Here is an 18,840-nt window from a genome sequence, read left to right as displayed (position 1 = left end):
CTGTTAAGTCAAGGGAAAGACTATTGGATGAGTCACGCTAGCAATGTGAACCGGCTACACCACAGAGATGTTGTTCGGACCGAGTCAAGACCAGAGACTGAATCTGTGAACTGTTCCCGCAGAGACTGAATCTGTAAACTGTTTCCCGCATAGATTATACCTGTGAATTGTTTTACATGAAGTTGAATATATGTTATGTTTAATGGGGGACTAAGTATGTTGTAAGCTAAAAAGGGAGGATTGTAGTGTATGTATCCGTCTACCTTTAAGAAAACCATTGTATGTAACCGTTCACCTTTAAGAGAACTATTTTAGGTGTGGCACTACTTTGTTGGCTTCTGTATACTGTAACACCGACGGTGACCACACCGGTATATAAGTGCTGTGTCAGGATTATCTGGCAGATTCGCCCTGACCTTCGAATAGTAAAGTCCTGTTTTAAGTTACTCTTGGAGTAGTGGTTAGCACTGTTGCCTCACAGCGCCAGGGACCCGGGTTCGAATCCGGCCTCGGGTGACTGTCTGTGTGGAGTTTGCACATTCTCCCCGTGTTTGCGTGGGTTTCCTCCGGGTGCTCCGGTTTCCTCCCACAGTCCAAAGATGTGCGGGTTAGGTTGATTGGCTATGATAAATTAACCCTTAGTGTTAGGGGGATTAAATACGTGGGGTTACAGGGATAGGGTGGGATATGTGTCGGTGCAGGCTCGATGGGCCGAAATGGCCTCTATCTGCACTGTGGGGTTTCTGTGATTTCTGTGTATTAATTAACTAAACAACCCACAGACTTTACAGGGTCAGATTCGAGGGATTTGGTGATTGTGGGTGCATGGGAGGGGGTGTGGAGAGGTGACAGATCACGGGTGGGGGTGGTTACAGGTTAGCTTGTTGGGCCGGGAGGAAACACTCCTGCTCCTCCTGGCCCACAAGCAGTGCTGTAAAAGCACTTACCTTACCTGGATCCAGCCCTTCTCACCACCTTTTACCTGCCGGGTTTCCCAAGGCCAGGGAAACCCAGCTGACATTAGTTAAAAATAGAAAATATGTTAAAATGGAGGCACGCAGCCTCCTTAAAAGCTTTCAATGAGCGACCCGCCTCCTGAGGGTGGATTGGTCACCTGTGCCCCATCCTGCCTCCGGTTAAAACCGGAAGTGGGCAGTTTGGGTTCTGGTTTGAAATTTTTTTAATTTTAATTTCCCACCCGACTCAACCTCACCTGTTTTTTGGGGATAAAATTACCCTCCATGGACATTGTTTATATTTTCTTTTTTTTAATTCTCATGTTGTGGGCATCGCTTGCAAGGCCAGCATTTATTGCTTAGTGGCGCTAAGTAGGTGGTGGGACTTTTTCTTGATTTCTGAACTGCTATGTAACGGTTTGATACAATTGAGTGGATTACTAGGTCACTTCAGAGTCAACCACATTGGTATGCAACCTGAATCACATATAGGCCAGACCAGATAAGGAGGGCAAGTTTCCTTCCCTGAAGCACAGTCAAATTCTGGAATCCCTAAATTTCTGATCAATATTGCACAGCTACTGGTGACTTCATACCAACAGTAATTTTGAGGCTTATACTTGCTCTGTTGTTGTTTTCTGAATGAACAAATTTGCAAATGCACCAGGAAAATATATATACTGAAAATGTCTTGATCTTTCTTTGTGTATTCTCATTTCTGTGCCCACACGATTTGTTTTTAATCTAATATACTTGTATTAAAATATACTGTTTACTCTCAGGTTAACTTGTTCTGAAGTAACAATTAATCATTTTGACTTTGTCGCCCAGGCGCTCCAGGAATGGTGAAGGATATTAAGGTGACGGATTCCACCAATTCTAGCATCTCTCTAGCCTGGGACAAACCAGAGTTGGGCGATGAGCCTCAGGGATATATCTTAGAGATGAGGGCTGAAGATGCTAAGGAATGGACGAAGTGTAGTAAGATACCAATTACCAGTACCAATTACACTGTGGGAGGCCTGCAGGAGCGAGGCAAGTACTTCTTCAGAATCAGAGCTGTAAATGAAGGAGGTGTGGGAGAACCGACGGAGCTTCAGAAAGGCGTCTATGCCATGCCACCTCCAGGTAATGCCTTTTTTTCAATTTCCGGGAAATAAAACCCTTTTAATGGTGCACTAACAACTCTAAATTGTATGTGGAACTAAATAAAAATGTTGTTTTGAACATCCACGATGCACTCCAGTCCCTCTGGTGCCCACTGGTCGTGGAAAGCCTCAAGTGTACTGGCGGACACCACGTGCTCCCTCTCCAAGGACACCTGGGCACGGACATAGCCGCGGAAGAGAGGCAGGCAGCCGGAGCGGCCACCCCCATCGATCGCGCCCTGCCTGGACCTGTTGATGGCCATCTTGGCCTGGCCCAGGAACAGACTGACGAGGAGGTCCTCTGACTTGCCCGCTCCCCTCTGCACTGGGTTTTGTTTTTCAAACCTTGCACCCTGACCAAATTGTCCTTGGTATGGCGTCTAATTCAGGCTATTAATATCAGCAGCAGCTCCTCTTTGGACTAATATTTACATATTTGTCTGCTGACAAACTGTAATTTTTCCACTCATCTTTTGCTGTTCAGTCCTATGAAAAAATAGCCAGGGCCCCATTCCTTATCACTGTTTAGTGATCCTTACTAGAAAGTGCAAGTGTGGAGTGAGGATGAGATCAGGCTTGACTGTGATGTCCCCTATGGTTGAATAGGCTGCTAGTGCTCACTGTCTAGGGGTAAGCATGAATAACAGCCATTTGGATGAGATACCAGAAGGCAGCTGGCACCTGTGAAACCATCCCTCAATGATAGTCAGTGTCTTCAGGGAATCAGAAGAGAAAATAATAGTGTGAGGTTAACACTTGGTGACTATACTTCAAAAGTACTTCATTGGCTGTGAAGCGCTTTGGGATGTCCTGAGGTCATGGCAGGTGCTATAAAATGCTTTCTTTCTTTAAAAGTAGCACACACAGGAATGTAGTATAAGCACATTAAGCACCTGTGCGTGAAGTTTGCTGATCGAAATTTCTACCATCCAGTGTACAGGTTCTAATGGGGCGACACATACCGGACCTCCGATGATTGGACTGCAGTGGTTCAAGAAGGTGGCTCACCAACGCCTTCTCAAGGGCAACTAGGGATGGGCAATAAATGCTGGCCAGCGATGCCCATATCCCAAGAATTTTTTTTATTTTAAAGTGCTGTGTATGCATCCAAGCCCCAGTGATCATGTGGTGAAGGGAAAATTATAGATTCAATTGCCTCTGACCTACTGCTGTAGTAGTGGTGGTCGGGCTTAGACCCCCACAGCATGTAACACAGATTTTGTTTATAGTCTCTTCCCCCAGACTGTCTTTGTGTGTCCTGGTTCATTTTGGTCAAACGGTAAGCCAGATCATTGACTGAGTTGGAGTACCATCCGAATGCAGTAACCAGCCAGATGGACAGCACTAACCTCTGCCAGTTTTGTATGCTCCTATGGCCCTAAGAGTGAAAATCATGTGGCTGCAAAGAAATTCCCTCCATGACTTTAAATGCTTTTATTCGCAGCTTCTCCCAAGTTTCTGGATACCAGAATGCCAAGCAGCATGGTGGTCCGTGCAGGCACTGCACTGTGCATCAACGTGGGTTTCTCGGTGAGTCAGGGGCTTCAGTTACTTCAGCCCTCAGAGGCAACACTACACTGTGGGTTAATAACTTATTAATATTCATTGAAAATAAGTATGTATACAAGAAATGAGCCTTCAGTTTTACCCTACCTTCATCACAGACACAATGCACACCAGATGAAATGGAACAATTAATTTACCTCTGGTAATGTACGCCTCATCTGCGTCTCGGTGTCAGCTCCTGCACCTATACAGTGCTCGCTGGATAAAGGAAACAATTCCCTCCCGACTAATATCATACAGCTCAGCATTAGCTCTTATATATGCACAGTGCACACCAGGTAACTGGTTCAGTCCTGTACTTCTCTTAAAAATCTAAGTTTTAACCGTTCAGTACACATCGGGCAAAAGATAATAATAAACCTCCACCAGGTAATGGGCAGCTCGTGTGTCTCAGTGACAGCTCCTGTACCTGTATAGTACACACCAGGTAAAATAGACTGATTCGCTTCTGTCTGATACAGTATTGCTTATATGTATGTCACTAGCTCCTATACATGTACAGTAGACAACGGATAAACAGGAATTACTCATTCCAGTCTGGTACTGTACTGCTTATGTAATACTCTTGTGTACCTGTATAGTACACTTGGGTAAAAAGGGAATGATACACACTTGCCTGGTATGGATGGCTTGTTGGTACTTCAGTGTCAGCTCCCGTACATGTCCAGTACACAGCAGGTAAAAGGAAACAACATGCTCCCATCTGGGACTGTATACAGTAGTTTGGCCCCGTAAATCTGTGACCCTTTCTGGCACACTACCAGAGTAAGTCCGCCGGCAGTGTGTTGAAGGCCTTGGAATAAGGCTGGGACCCTGCAGATAGACCGGTTCCTAGCCTCCGCTACCGCTTTCCAGGTGGTGGTGGCGGGGAGCTTGTTTGGAGCAGAACCTCCATCCGCTCCAAACATAGCCCCATATATCAGAGGGTACGTGACCAGTGAGAGTGAACATGAAGGCTGGAAATTCCTCGGCCCCGGCCTGGGTTCCAGAAGTATGCTGGGAGGAAGGCAGCGTTCTATCCTGCCTTGGACTTGAGCCTAGACCCCTGAAAATTATAGCCTTGATGCGCCTCAATGACTTCAAGACTCAAAGTTAACTGAATAAAACAAGGCTTTTATTAGCAAAGAAAAGATGCCTGTGGCTTCACCTAGCATGCTGCTGTTCTGCTGCAAGACAAGCCTGGGCTTGTCTTAAGTAGGGCCAGGTATGGGCGGAGCCGACACACAAAGGGGGCGGTGCACTATACACAATACAAGGTAAAACACCGGAGCAGGCAATACAATATATGTAGTTAACTACAGAGTCTGATGAATGACATATTTCTTCACATTCACCCCTTCTACAGATTTAGTCTGTCCGGGGGTGTGATAGTCCTCTGTGACCGACGTAACGGTTGCGGTGCCGCGGGTGCCGGCTGGGTGTCCCAGGTGACCTCCTGGGTCTCTGCCGGGGGTGCCACCGGGGTTGTTGAAGGAGTAGGTGGTGGGGGTACCGTTGGCTGGTGTTCTTCCGGGGGTGATGAAAGAATAGTGGGTGGAGTGGGTGGGTAATAGTTGTTATGGTTGTTGTCATTGTTGCTGTTGTTGTTGTAGTCATTGTCGTTGTTGCTGTTGTTACCGGCTGGGGCGAGGTCTTTTATGGACACAGTGTCCTCCCGTCCGTCGGCGTGCCAGACATACGCATATTGTGGGTTGGCGTGGAGCAGGTGCACTGGCTCCACGAGAGGGTCCGTCTTGTGGCCCCTCACATGCTTCCGCAAAAGTACCGGACCTGGGGTGGAGAGCCATGACGTTATGGATACGCCTGAGGTGGATTTCCGGGGAAACACAAACATTAGCTCATGAGGCGTGGCATTAGTGGCGGTGCACAATAGTGACCGTATTGAGTGGAGCACATCTGGGAGGACTTCCTGCCAGCGGGAGATAGGGAGGCCCTTGGTCCTTAGAGTTAGGGTGACTGCCCTCCATACTGTCCCGTTCTCTCGCTCCACCTGACCGTTACCCCGGGGGTTGTAGCTGGTGGTACGGCTCGTGGCAATCCCCTTGGACAGCATGTACTGGCGTAGCTCTTCACTCATGAAGGACGCCCCCCTATCCGTGTGGATATAGCTTGGCATACCGAACAGGCAGAACAGGCTGTTGAGGCATTTAATGACCGTGGCGCTGGTCATGTCTGGGCAGGGGAAGGCGAATGGGAAACGGGAGTATTCGTCCACAATGTTCAGGAAGTAAACATTGCGGTCGACGGACGGGAGGGGGCCCTTGAAATCTAAGCTAAGCCGCTCAAAGGGCCGTGTAGCTTTGATTAGGTGGGCTCTATCAGGGCGGTAGAACCGAGGCTTGCACTCAGCGCAAGTGCGGCAGTTCCTGGTCAGGGACCGAACTTCCTCAATCGAGTAGGGTAAGTTGCGGGACTTTATGAAGTGGAACAGCCGTGTGACCCCTGGGTGGCAGAGGTCGTTGTGGAGGGTCTGTAGCCGATCCCTGGTGGCGTTGGCACACATCCCTCGTGAGAGGGCGTCGGGGGATTCGTTAAGGGCCCCCGGCCGGTATATGATGTCGTACTCGAAGGTGGAGAGCTCGATCCGCCACCTAAGAATCTTATCATTTTTAATCTTCCCCCTCTGTTTATTATTGAACATAAACGCTACTGACCGCTGGTCGGTCAGTAGGGTGAAGCGTTTGCCGGCTAGGTAGTGCCGCCAGTGGCGCACTGCCTCCACGATGGCTTGGGCCTCCTTTTCCACGGAGGAGTGTCTGATCTCGAGCCCCTGGAGGGTCCTCGAGAAGAAAGCTACGGGCCGTCCCGCCTGGTTGAGGGTGGCCGCCAAGGCAAAGTCAGACGCATCACTTTCCACTTGAAAGGGAGTGTTCTCGTCCACTGCCTGTAGCGTGGCCCGCTCAATATCCTGCTTAATGCTTTTGAAGGCAGCATGGGCCTCAGCAGAGAGCGGGAAAGAGGATGCTTTCAAGAGGGGGCGGGCTTTATCGGAGTAGTTGGGGACCCATTGGGCATAATACGAGAATAACCCCAGGCACCTTTTCAGGGCTTTGGGAGTGTTGGGCAGGGGCAGCTCCCGTAGGGGGCGCAATCGGTCGGGGTCTGGTCCGATTTCCCCATTCTCCACCACGCTGCCTAGTATGCAGAGGCGCGTGGTATTGAAAACGCACTTGTCCTCGTTGTAGGTGAGGTTGAGTTTTTGTGCGGTTTTCAGAAACCTCGCGAGGTTTGAGTCGTGGTCCTGTTGGTTGTGGCCGCAGATGGTGACGTTGTCGAGATAGGGGAAGGTTGCCTGCAAGTGGTGGTCATCGACCATGCGGTCCATCTCCCTCTGAAAGACCGAGACCCCATTCGTCACCCCAAAGGGGACTCTGAGGAACTGGTAGAGGCGTCCGTTTGCCTCGAAGGCGGTGTACGAACGGTCCTCTGGTCTGATAGGGAGCTGGTGATACGCTGACTTGAGGTCGATGGTGGAGAACACCCGGTATTGGGCGATTTGGTTCACCGTCTCGGATATGCGGGGTAGCGGGTAGGCGTCTAGTTGGGTATAGATGTTGACTGTTTGACGATAGTCAATCACCATCCGCTTCTTCTCGCTACCCCTCACCACCACCACTTGGGCGCGCCACGGGCTGTTGCTGCGTTCAATAATGCGCTCCCTCAGGAGCCTGTCTACCTCGGTCGCGATAAACCGCCTGTCCTCCCAGCTGTACCTCCTGCTTTTGGTCGCTATTGGCCGGCAGTTAGGGGTAAGGCTCGCGAATAGCGAAGGCGGCTTTACCTTCAGGGTAGCCAGACCGCACACTGTGAGGGGCGGCTGGGTCCCACCGAAATTGAGCGTGATGCTTTGGTGGTGGCACTGAAAATCCAGGCCCAAGATCACGCTCACACATAAATCCTTCATAATTAACAGTTTAAAATTATTATATACTGTGCCTTTAACGGACAATCGTACCGCGCAGTAACCCGCAATAGTCGATATCTGGGTTTTGTCAGCCATAGAGATCTTGCCCTGAGTAGGGACTATAGTTAGAGAGAGTCGTTGTACCAGATCAGGGTGAATGAAGCTCTCCGTGCTCCCGCTGTCAATTAAACATTTAACCTTGCACCCGTTTACCTCGATGTCCACCATCGATTTGGATAGTGGGTGCGGTCTGGACTGGTCCACTGTGATCGACGCCACTGTAGGGCCCTGATCGGGACAAGATGGTGGGCCACACGAGGCCAGGTAAGATGGCGTCCACGATGTCTGCTCGCAAGATGGCGGACCCCACGAGGTCGGACAAGATGGCGTCCAAGATGGCCGCGCACGCGGCGGGTGGCGGTTTTGCCTGCGGGGTTCCCTCTGCATACCTTCCCAAAGTGCCCCTTCTTACCGCACTTACAGCAGGTGGTGCCTTTCACCGGGCACAGGTTCCTGGTGTGCTTCGGCTGCCCGCAGAAGTAGCATTTGGGGCCCCGATGCGTCACGGCGGTCGTAGGGCTTCTGGGGGGAGAGCAGGGCCCCGACGGTGTTGGGCTACCGGGCGGGGAAGCAGAGGCGGCGTGGGCCGCGCGGCCTGACGAGTAGGAGTCAGAGTTCTTCTGAGCCACATCCAGCGATCGCGCTGTGTCCACAGTCTGTGTCAGATCTAGGCCCGTTTTCTCTAGCAGTCTCTGCCGGATGTAATTAGAGCTAAGGCCTGCGATAAAGGCATCCCGAATAAGCTCGTCTGTGTATACCGTGGCTTTCACGTCTTTGCATTTGCAGTCTTTGCCAAGCACTTTTAGGGTGACTAGAAAGTCCTCTAGCGACTCTCCGGGTCGCTGTGTGCAGGTAGCAAGCAGGTGCCTGGCGTACACCTCGTTGGTAGGCCGCTGATAGTGGGCCTTTAGAATGTTGCAGGCATCCAGGTAGGTGGCGGCGTCTTGGATGAGTGGAAAAACCCGGTGGCTTACCCGATTCTGCAGGATCCCGAGTTTCACATCTCCGGTGGCTTTAGAGGCTGTGACGGCTTCGGAGTTGGCCATAAAGAATTCCAAGCACTGGAACCAGTGTCCAAACCGTGCCGATGCATCCAAAGCATGCGGGTCCAAATCCAAGCGTTCCGGTTTCAAAAGTTGATCCATCGTTAAAGTTTGCTAATAAAATTGATGCGCCTCAATGACTTCAAGACTCAAAGTTAACTGAATAAAACAAGGCTTTTATTAGCAAAGAAAAGATGCCTGTGGCTTCACCTAGCATGCTGCTGTTCTGCTGCAAAACAAGCCTGGGCTTGTCTTAAGTAGGGCCAGGTATGGGCGGAGCCGACTCACAAAGGGGGCGGTGCACTATACACAATACAAGGTAAAACACCGGAGCAGGCAATACAATATATGTAGTTAACTACAGAGTCTGATGAATGACGTATTTCATCACAAGCCTTCCGTCCAACCTGACAGCCTTCCGTTACAAGGGGCAATTGGATCTTTTCAAAATTACATTACCGGCCAAAACTATTGCTGAACTGCCAAAATGGCTGGTGCCATTTTGCCAGCTCTGTTCTGAAATGTTCATGTAGTAGCACAGGTTCCTGCCAGTTTTATTAAAGTGAGGGAACTGACCCCTGATCCTAGCTACCTCAACAGGGTGAGCTCTGCAGGTTCCCATTGGGCAGTTTCCATTTTTTATACCAGATTCAAAGGGCCAATGATTTTTGGGGCCCTTGTCTGTGTCTCACTGTGGGTTCCTGTGTGTATGCATTAGACAATAGATAAAAGGGAATGCTTCACTCCTCTCTTGTACTGAATGGCCAATGTGTGCCTCACTGCCAACTGTTGTACAGGTACAGAACATACCAGATACGGAAACCATTGCCTGATCTCATGGTTGCTGTTGCTTCATGTTATTTGTTACTATTTATTACAGGGCTCTCCTCCACCAAGTGTGCTCTGGCTGAGAGATGAAATCCCCACCAAAGGCAAGGAGACAATCACAAAAGGGCCGAATATGTCACAGTTCCTGATCCCCAGTGCCCACAGATCAGATTCAGGGATATACAAGATTATGCTGAAAAATGACTACGGTGAAAAGTTTCACGATATCAGAATTCGTGTTGCAGGTACGATAATAAGCTTTGCCATGACTGGGACTGTAATTGTGAATATTTGTGCCTCTATAGATAACCATTGCCCCTCTGGGCAATATATGTCCCTATATATAAACTGCACCCTTGCTGGGTATACTCTCTCTGCGATGAGCTGCGATCTTGTGGCTAGGCCAGATAGTTCAGTTAGTCAGTTTTGGCTGATGTTGTTTGAGGGATGGACCAGGTTACCTGGAGAACTCCCCTGTTCTTCGTTGAATAGTGCACCAAAGCTGGGTAGGCGTGTGTGCTGTGAGGAGGATGCAGAGAAACTCCAGTATGATTTGGACAGGTTGGGTGATTGGGCAGATGCATAGCAAATGCAGTATAATGTGGATAAATGCGAGGTTATCCACTTCGGTGGCAAAAACAGGAAGACAGATTATTATCTGAACGGCAATAGATTGGGAAAAGGGGAAGTGCAATGAGACCTGGGCGTCCTTGTGCACCAGTCGCTGAAGGTAAGCATGCAGGTGCAGCAGGCGGTTAAGAAGGCAAATGGTATGTTGGCCTTTGTAGTGAGAGGATTCGAGTACAGGAGCTGCAGTTGTACAGGGCCTTGGTGAGACCACACCTTGAGTATTGTGTGCAGTTTTGGTCACCTTATCTGAGGAAGGATGTTCTCGCCATGGAGGGAGTGCAGCGAAGATTCACCAGACTGATACCTGGGATGGCAGGAATGACATATGAGGAGAGATTGGGTCGATTAGGCTTATATTCGCTCGAGTTTAGAAGAATGAGAGGGGATCTCATTGAAACATATAAAATTCTAACAGGACTAGACGGACTAGATGCAGGAAGGATGTTCCCGATGGCGGTGCAGTCCAGAACCAGGGGTCACAGTCTAAGGATAAGGGGTAAACCATTTAGGACTGAGATGAGGAGGAATTTCTTCACCCAGAGAGTGGTGAACCTGTGGAATTCTCTGCCACACAGGGCAGTTGAGGCCAATTCATTAAATATATTCAAGAAGGAGTTGGATATATTTCTTGAGGCTAAAGGGATCAAGGGATATGGGGAGAAGGCAGGGACAGGGTACTGAATTTGGATGATCAGCAATGATCTCATTAAATGGCGGAGCGGGCTTGTGGGGCCAAATGGCCTACTCCTGCTCCTATCTTCTATGTTTCTATATGCTCTTTTATGTCCACCTAAACAGGTAGACAGGGCCTTAGTTTAACGTCTCATCCAAAAAATGGGTCCTCTGACACTGCAGTACTTACTCAGTACTGCACTGAAGTGTCAGCCTTAATTATGTGCTCTAATATCTGGAGTGGGGCTTGAACGTAGACCCTTCTGACTCAGAGGTGAGAGTGCTACCATTGAGTCAAGCTGTAAACAAATGGTGACTGTGTCGATGAACTGTGTCTCTGAGAGTAGACGGTGTCCCTGTAAATAAATTGTGACCTCATTATACTATGTCCTTCTGGTGTAATCTCTCCCCCTATGTATAAGTTGTGCCACTGTTGATAGTCTCCTATCGATTAGTTGTGGCCCCTCTGGATAAGCTTTGCTCCATTTGGTTAGGTTATGGCCCATATTGCTAAGCTATCAAACAGGCAGTAAATGGCACCTGAATAAGTGTTACCTGTTTGTTTGTTTTTCAGATTTTCCACGCCCACCCACTAACTTACACCTGGTGGAGGAAGTTCCGAACACAGTGACCCTCTCTTGGGACCACACTCCAGATAACATAGAGGACGGCCGTGTACAGTATGTGATAATGAAGCGAGATGCCAGCAGTGTGACCTGGTACACTGTAACAGACCGCGTCTTTGGCAATAAGTACACCGTGACAGGTCTGCTTCCAGGCAGGAAGTACTTCTTCAGGGTGATTGCTCGGAATGACATTGGAGACAGTGACCCACTGGATTTGAAAGAACCATGGTACCTTGCCAAGGACAAAGGTACGTCCTTGATGCAGCTGCCCACCTCAGATGTTAGACCAAAAAAAATCTTTTAAAAGAACTAGCAATTCTACTGTGGTGTTCTTCACTGTGAGTTGGAGGTGATGGTATGACAAGGGAGATGCTGGGGAATGAGAGTGGGGGAATGAGAGAAAGTGCATGTGACTTCTGAAAAAAATGGAAAGAAGTTTGACAGCTACAGATACAGTGAGCTAAGTAAATATTGAAAGAGTGTTTTCTTTACCCATTGCACGTAGATCAAAAAAATAAAGACATTTGTTTCCCCCACTTACAAGTTACATAAATAAATTTGTTCACATATGACAAGGGGAGAAGTCACCCCCACTTTTCACTCCGAAACCAGGCATTTGGCCAACCACTTTGTAATATTTTTGTAGCACTTTTATTATATTTTTAGTATACAGGCATCTCTCTGTCTCTCTCTTTATCTATAAAGATATAGAAGAGATAGGCAAAATGGAAAAGGAGGAAGGGTAGCCCTGATAATAAAGGATGGGATAAAGACAGCAGAGAGAAACAAACTTAGCTCCGAAAATCAAGAAGTAGAATCAGTTTGGGTGGAGCTAGGAAACAGCAAGGGGCAGAAAACATTGGTGGGAGTTGTTTACAGGCCCCCAAACACTAGTTGTAATGTAGGGCAGAGTATAAATCAGAAAATTAGAGGCGCATGTAACAGTAATCATGGGGGACTTTAATCTACATATAGACTGGGCAAACCAAATTTGCAGTAATAGTGTGGAGGACAAGTTCATGGAATGTATACAAGATAGTTTTCTAGATCAGTATGTTGAGGAACCAACTAAGGAACATGCTATCTTAGATCTAGTATTGTGCAATGAGAAAGGGTTAATTAATAACCTTGCAGTAAAGGAGCCTTTAGGGAAGAGTGACCATAATATGATAGAATTTTATATTAAGTTCGAAAGTGATTTAGTTAAATCCGAAACTAGGGTCTTAAATCTAAACAAAGCAAACTACGTAGGTATGAGGGGCGAGTTGGCTAAGGTAAATTGGGAAACTACATTACATTAAAAGGTATGATGGTAGACAAGCAATGGCTAGCATTTAAAGAATTAATACATAATTTACAACAAATATACATTCCTTTAAGGCACAAAAACCCCACAGGAAAAGTGGTCCAACTGTGGCTAACAAGAGAAGTTAAAGATAGTATTAGATCAAAGGAAGAGGCTTATAATGTTGCCAAAAAGGGCAGTAAGCCTGAGGATTGGGAGAATTTTAGAATTCAGCAAAGTGGACCAAGAAATTGATAAAGAAACGGAAAATAGAATATGAGAGTAAACTAGTGAGAGACATAAAAATAGAATGTAAAAGCTTCTATAGGCATGTAAAAAGGAAAAGATTAGCAAAAGTAAATGTGGGTCCCTTACAGGCTGAGACAGGAGAAATTATAACTGGGAATAAGGAAATGGCAGAGAAATTAAGCAAATATTGTGGGCTTGATTTTCCCAGCCCCGAGGAGGCGGGTTTGGAGGCGTGCGAGTTGTTAAAATCGCCTAAACTGGCGGGCGGGCCCGTTCCCGCCTCCGAACAATTTTCCCAAGTACATGTTTTCTGACCAGCTTTCCATCCCGCCTCCAAGAGGCGGGATAGGCCCTTAAGGTCCTTAACAACCACTTAATTGCCTCTATAATCCCATTTTGAGAGGCCTTTCTGATTTTAACACATTTCCCCCATCCTACACGCCTCCTCTGGAACACGCCAGGTAATCCTGGCAGCCTCACTAATGGATTGCTTACAAACAGCTGCAGCTCCACCATTACAAAGGAGTTTTCACCGATGATCATTTGCAGGTGGCAGAACTTTGTTGTTTCAGGTCTGGGGGAACTTTTAGCAGGCATACTCAGTGTTGTGGAAGTTTGGAGCCTGACACCCATCTCCAGTGTGACCTCCTTGGAAACCCCTCTCCTCACCTTGACTCAGCGCTTCCTCAACTGAGGCATATACCAGAAGCATGGCGACTAATTCCTTTCCTCCTGGACATCAGATTCGGATGAAGACCAGCTGTGACAGCAGCAGAACAATGAGCAACAGCAGCACCAACATCAACAGGAGCGCCAAGCTGCTAGTCACCCACCTGAAGATGCACAGGCCAGAAGACGCCAGAGCGCCACCATATTGCTGCCCGGGATGCAAGGGACACACTCATCCTGGCCAGATTTGCTTAGCCTGCACAATCAAACACTTTAGTCTCGCTCCTTCTTACCAGATCATCGATAATGGAGAAGAACCTACGGAATCCTATCATTCTGACCACCATTCTGATTATCGCAAGGCGCCCTAAGCCCTCAATGTGAAAGTCCCATTTGCGAAATGACACAGGCCACAAGCTTCAAAACACTTTATAATACAATCACAATGATGGCTGGTCCAAAAACAAAACAACACAGCACTCAAGAGACTACCCTTGACTACTTGTGCTTTATCTTCCTCTTACGCGTGCTCCTACGAGGTGCTTCCCCTGTGGCTTCAGCAGATGTGGAGGCCCCTTGCTCACTCTCTTACTGCTCCTGTCTCGATGCCTTTGGCGGGCATCCTCTGGGATGGCGAACCCATGCGGGCTCGCCAACAGTCTGCTGCTCCTACAGCTGTGCAGGGGCTGTGACGTCCATTTCATTTGGGTGAGGACTCTGGTGGGGCTCTGACCAAGGGCTTTGCTGTGGCATGGTTGTGTGAGCGCTTGGAGAGGAACCCTCACTTCCTTGTTGCCTGCCACCAACATCCCTCTCGTGGGTCAGCCCCACTTCAGAGGTAGCAAGTCGCTTGACAGCACCTTGCTGCACTGCAGGGGGGCCATGAGGACCCATTTCTGCACTGGAAGTCCTACTCCAGAGGACTTGCATGAAGGTCTGCTTTGTTTGCCCAATAGCTGACCATCGCTCCTCAAGAGATGTCATTCTATTCTGAACAATGACCATGTTTTCAATACCCTTGCGACTAAGTTCCTCCATGGACCATGGAAGGAGTGAGTGTAGTGAATGCATAGCATAGATGCTTAGAAGGATACAAAGGGCCCACCCTGTGTGTTGTAAGCAGTTGTTGTCATGGCATCACAGTGATAGGAAGTGTGAGGGCTGCATGGTCGAATAGTTAAGTGAATGTGACCATAGAGAGAGAGGGAATGGGTAAGGGTGCAGGGATGTAAGTGTCAAGTGGGATGTGGAGGAAGAGGTTGGCAAAGCAGAGTGCTGGTGAGGAGAGGCGATGGGGATCAGATTGAGGGTGATGGGAAAGTCATACTCACTTTTCCGGTGCGGAGAAGGTCATGAAACCTCTTCCTACTTTGCAGCCAGGTTCTGCGGCTCATTGAAATGGTGTTGACAACCTGGGCCACTTGTAGCCACACAGCTTTTGTCTGCTGGGGTGGCTTTTTTCTCCCTGAGGAAGGGAACAGTACCTCCTTATTACAGCTGGCTCCATACACCACAGCTTGGAGGGAGGGCTCATCAAACCGAGGAGCACACTTTTGCTTGATCGTTGACATTTTCCACAATTCAACTCCTTCATATAAATTGCAGAGCCTTTGCAGTCTCCAGAAGAATCAAGGCTGCTTGCTGGCCTTAAATCCAACAGCATTGATGACGTCATTGGAGGCGACTTTCTGTATGAAAAGACTAATTGGGCCAATGGTTCCCACACGCAGGAAATCAATTGGCCAATTAGGGAAAATCGCACTTTTTCAACACTTCACTTAGGAGTCGGGGTCCTGACACGATTTCCATCTGACACGCCCCAGCCTGCCCACACTGACTAAATCCAGCCCTTCACGGAAAAGACGCAAAAAAACTCCCAGAAATAGTGGAGAACCAAGGGTCTAGCGCGAATGAGGAACTGAAAGAAATCAGTATTAGTAAAAAAAAATAGTACTGGAGAAATTAATGGGACTGAAAGCTAATAAATCCCCTGGACCTGATGAACTACACCCTACGGTTTTGAAAGTGGTGGCTATAGAGATCGTGGATGCATTGGTTGTCAGCTTCCAAAATTCCATAGATTCTAGAACCGTTCCTGCAGATTGGAAGGTAGGAAATGTAACCCTAATATTTAAAAAAGGAGAGAGAAAACGGGGAACTACAGACCAGTTAGCCTGACATCAGTAGTAGGGAAAATGCTACAACCTATTATTAAGGACGTGGTAACAGGGCACTTAGAAAATAATAATAGGATTGGGCAGAGTCAACATGGATTTATGAAAAGGAAATCATGTTTGACAAATCTGTTAGAGTTTTTTGAGGTTGTAACCAGCAGATTAGATAAGGGGGAACCAGTAGATGTAGTGTATTTGGATTTTCAGAAGGCATTCGATAAGGTGCCACACAAGCGGTTATTAAATAAAATTAGGGCTCATGAGATGGGGGTAATATACTAGCATGGATTGAGGATTGGTTAACGGACAGAAAACGGAGAGTAGGAATAAATGGGTCATTTTCAGGTTGGCAGGCTGCGACTACCAGGGTAAAGATCAGTGCTTGGGCCTCAGCTATTCACAATCTATATCGATGATTTGGATGAGGGGACCAAATGTAATATATCAAACTTTGCTGATGATACAAAGCTGGGTGGGAATGTAAGTTGTGAGGAGGGTGCAAAGAGGCTTCAAGGGGATATAGACAGGCTAGGTGAATGGGCAAGAACATGGCAAATGGAATATAATGTGGAGAAATGTGAAGTTATCCACTTTGGTAGGAAAAGTAGAAAAGCAGAGTATTTTTTAAATGGTGAGAGATTGGGAAATGTTGGGGTTCAGAGGGACCTGGGTGTCCTTGTACACAAATCACTGAAAGTTAAGATGCAGGTACAGCAAACAATTAGGAAAGCAAATGCTATGTTGGCCTTTTGTTACAAGAGGATTTGAGTATAAGAGTAAAGACGTCTTATTGCAATTATGTAGGGCCCTGGTGTGACCACACCTGGAGTATTGTGTACAGTTTTAGTATCCTTACCTAAGGAAGGATATACTTGCCATAGAGGGAGTGCAATGAAGGTTCACCAGACTGATTCCTGGGATGGGGGGATTGTCCTATGAGGACAGATTGAGTAAACTAGGCCTATATTCTCTAGAGTTTAGAAGAATGAGAGATGATCTCATTGAAACATACAAAATTCTTACAGGGCTTGACAGGGTAGATGCAGGGAGGATGTTTCCCCTGACTGGGGCATCTAGAACCAGGGATCACAGTCTCAGAATAAGGGGTCAGCCATTTAGGACTGAGATGAGGAGAAATTTCTTCACTCAGAGGGTGGTGAATCTTTGGAATTCTCTACCCCAGAGGGCTGTGGAGACTTAGTCGTTGAGTATATTCAAGACAGAGATCAATAGATTTTCTATTTCTTATGTTCTTAACCTCACACACACTTACACACAAACACATACGCAGACATAGGAATCTGCCAGACAAGGTTAAAACAATTGCTATTGTTTGAATGTAGGCATTTTCTCGGGAAACCAAAAGTCACAAATAATCTATCTATCTATCTATCTATATATATAAATAAATCGGTACTTCTGTCTGTCTGTCTGTCTGTCATCGCGTGTGCGTCTGTCGGGTATGCGCTCGAAAGTTACAGGGCGTACCTACGCGCGCGTTACCTCCAAAGAAAGCTTACGCTTCCAAGACGGTTTTAAGCATATTTACGTTTCGGCCGGGCTAAAATCGCGCCCGCGGTATCCCAAAAACCTTAACATTCCGCTTATTAGCATCTCATTATCCGCTCATTAGCGACAGAGTGACCTCGAGCTCGACCAATCGTATGCCGGGTTGCTGGCGTGTGCCGCCGGGCCAATCGGTGCGTGTGTGGCCAGGCCTTATCCTTCTGAACCGAGGTGAGTCGCCGCCATCTTGATTCCAAACTTTTCCTTTCTTTTTCCCGCTTTCTGCGTCTTAAAAAAAAAACGTTGCTTTTAAAACACATTGTTTTAAAAAAAAATGATTTAGAAAGTAATTAACTTATCTAATCTCATTAATTTTCCTACCTTTCCCCGTTTTTCCAGGTAGGCCTAGAAGCCTCGGCGTCTCCTCTGCACCCACGCCCGAGCTAGGCACCTCCCGGCCCCACTCGAAGGCTGGAGGGCCGAGCCTCAGCCCAGTGCCGCTAGGGTGCACGCGCAGCAGGAGCTGAGACGCGGCGTCTCTCTCTGGCTTGGCCGGGGGGTGGGGCTTGCTGAGCGTCCAGCGTTACCCTGGCAACCGGCCCCGCCGGCCATCTCGCACAGCCGCAATCGGCGGTCTTCACCTCGGGGGGGGGGGGGAGGGGGGGCCACGACCCTCGGGGGGGGGGCCGCGACCCTCGGGGGGGGGGGGCCACGCGCGCAGCAGGAGCAGCTGAGACGCGGCGTCTCTCTCTCTGGCTCGGCCGGGGGGCGGGGCTTGGTCAGCGTCACGGTTACCCTGGCAACCGGGCCCGCCGGCCGAGCCAGAGAGAGACGCCGCGTCTCAGCTCCTGCTGCGCGCGCAATCGGCGGTCTTCACCTCGGGGGGGGGCGCGACCCTCGGGGGGGGGCCGCGACCATCGGGGGGGGGGCCCCCCGCCCTCCTCCCTCCCCCCCCGCCCTCCCTTCCCCCCTCCCTTCCCCCCCACCCTCCCTTCCCCGCCCTCCCCTCCCCCCCTCCCCTCCCCGCCTCCCCTCCCCTCCCTCTCTTCCCCCCAGTCGCTCTCTCTCTTCCCCCCAGTCGCTCTCTCTCTTCCCCCCAGTCGCTCTCTCTCTTCCCCCCAGTCGCTTTCTCTCTTCCCCCCAGTCGCTCTCTCTCTCTCTTCCAACAACAGCATGCCCTCGAAAAAGCCTCGGCACCGCCGGGCACTTCAGCTAGTATATAAATATAATTGCTCTTCTGTCTGTCTGCCTGTCTGTCTGTCCGTACTCTATACACTCAAAAGTTATAGAGCATACCTACACGCGTGTTACATCAAAAGAAAGCTTACGATTCCAGAACGGTCATAAGCATATTTACTTTTCGGTGAGACAAAAATTGTGCCCACGGTATCCAAAAAACGTTCAAAATTACGCTCATTATCGGCTCAGTAGCATTGAGTGACTTCGAGGTCGAGCAATCATATGGTTGAGTGACCCGACGGTCGACCAATCGCTGCGTGGCGGGGGCGGGTTCCTGGCGTGTGC

The 18,840-nt window shown here is 48.6% G+C and overlaps 1 protein-coding gene across 1 annotated transcript in view; it reads left to right on the top strand.

Annotated features, from left to right (window-relative positions):
* Positions 1-18,840, top strand: part of LOC147106643 (immunoglobulin superfamily member 22-like) — a 144,516-nt gene that overhangs the window by 90,810 nt on the left and 34,866 nt on the right. Inside the window, exons 19-22 of the mRNA XM_086007661.1 lie at positions 1,788-2,084; positions 3,549-3,634; positions 9,558-9,750; positions 11,382-11,681. Of these exons, the coding sequence (XP_085863787.1) occupies positions 1,788-2,084; positions 3,549-3,634; positions 9,558-9,750; positions 11,382-11,681 (876 nt within the window). The remainder of the gene's footprint in view (positions 1-1,787; positions 2,085-3,548; positions 3,635-9,557; positions 9,751-11,381; positions 11,682-18,840) is intronic.

The sequence above is a fragment of the Somniosus microcephalus genome, chromosome 15, assembly GCF_052327205.1.
Source record: "Somniosus microcephalus isolate GS21.2 chromosome 15, FLI_Smic_1.0, whole genome shotgun sequence".
Classification (NCBI taxonomy): Eukaryota; Metazoa; Chordata; class Chondrichthyes; order Squaliformes; family Somniosidae; genus Somniosus; species Somniosus microcephalus.
The sequence above is the reverse complement of the archived record's forward strand: the minus strand, read 5'-3'. Positions and strand labels throughout refer to the sequence as shown.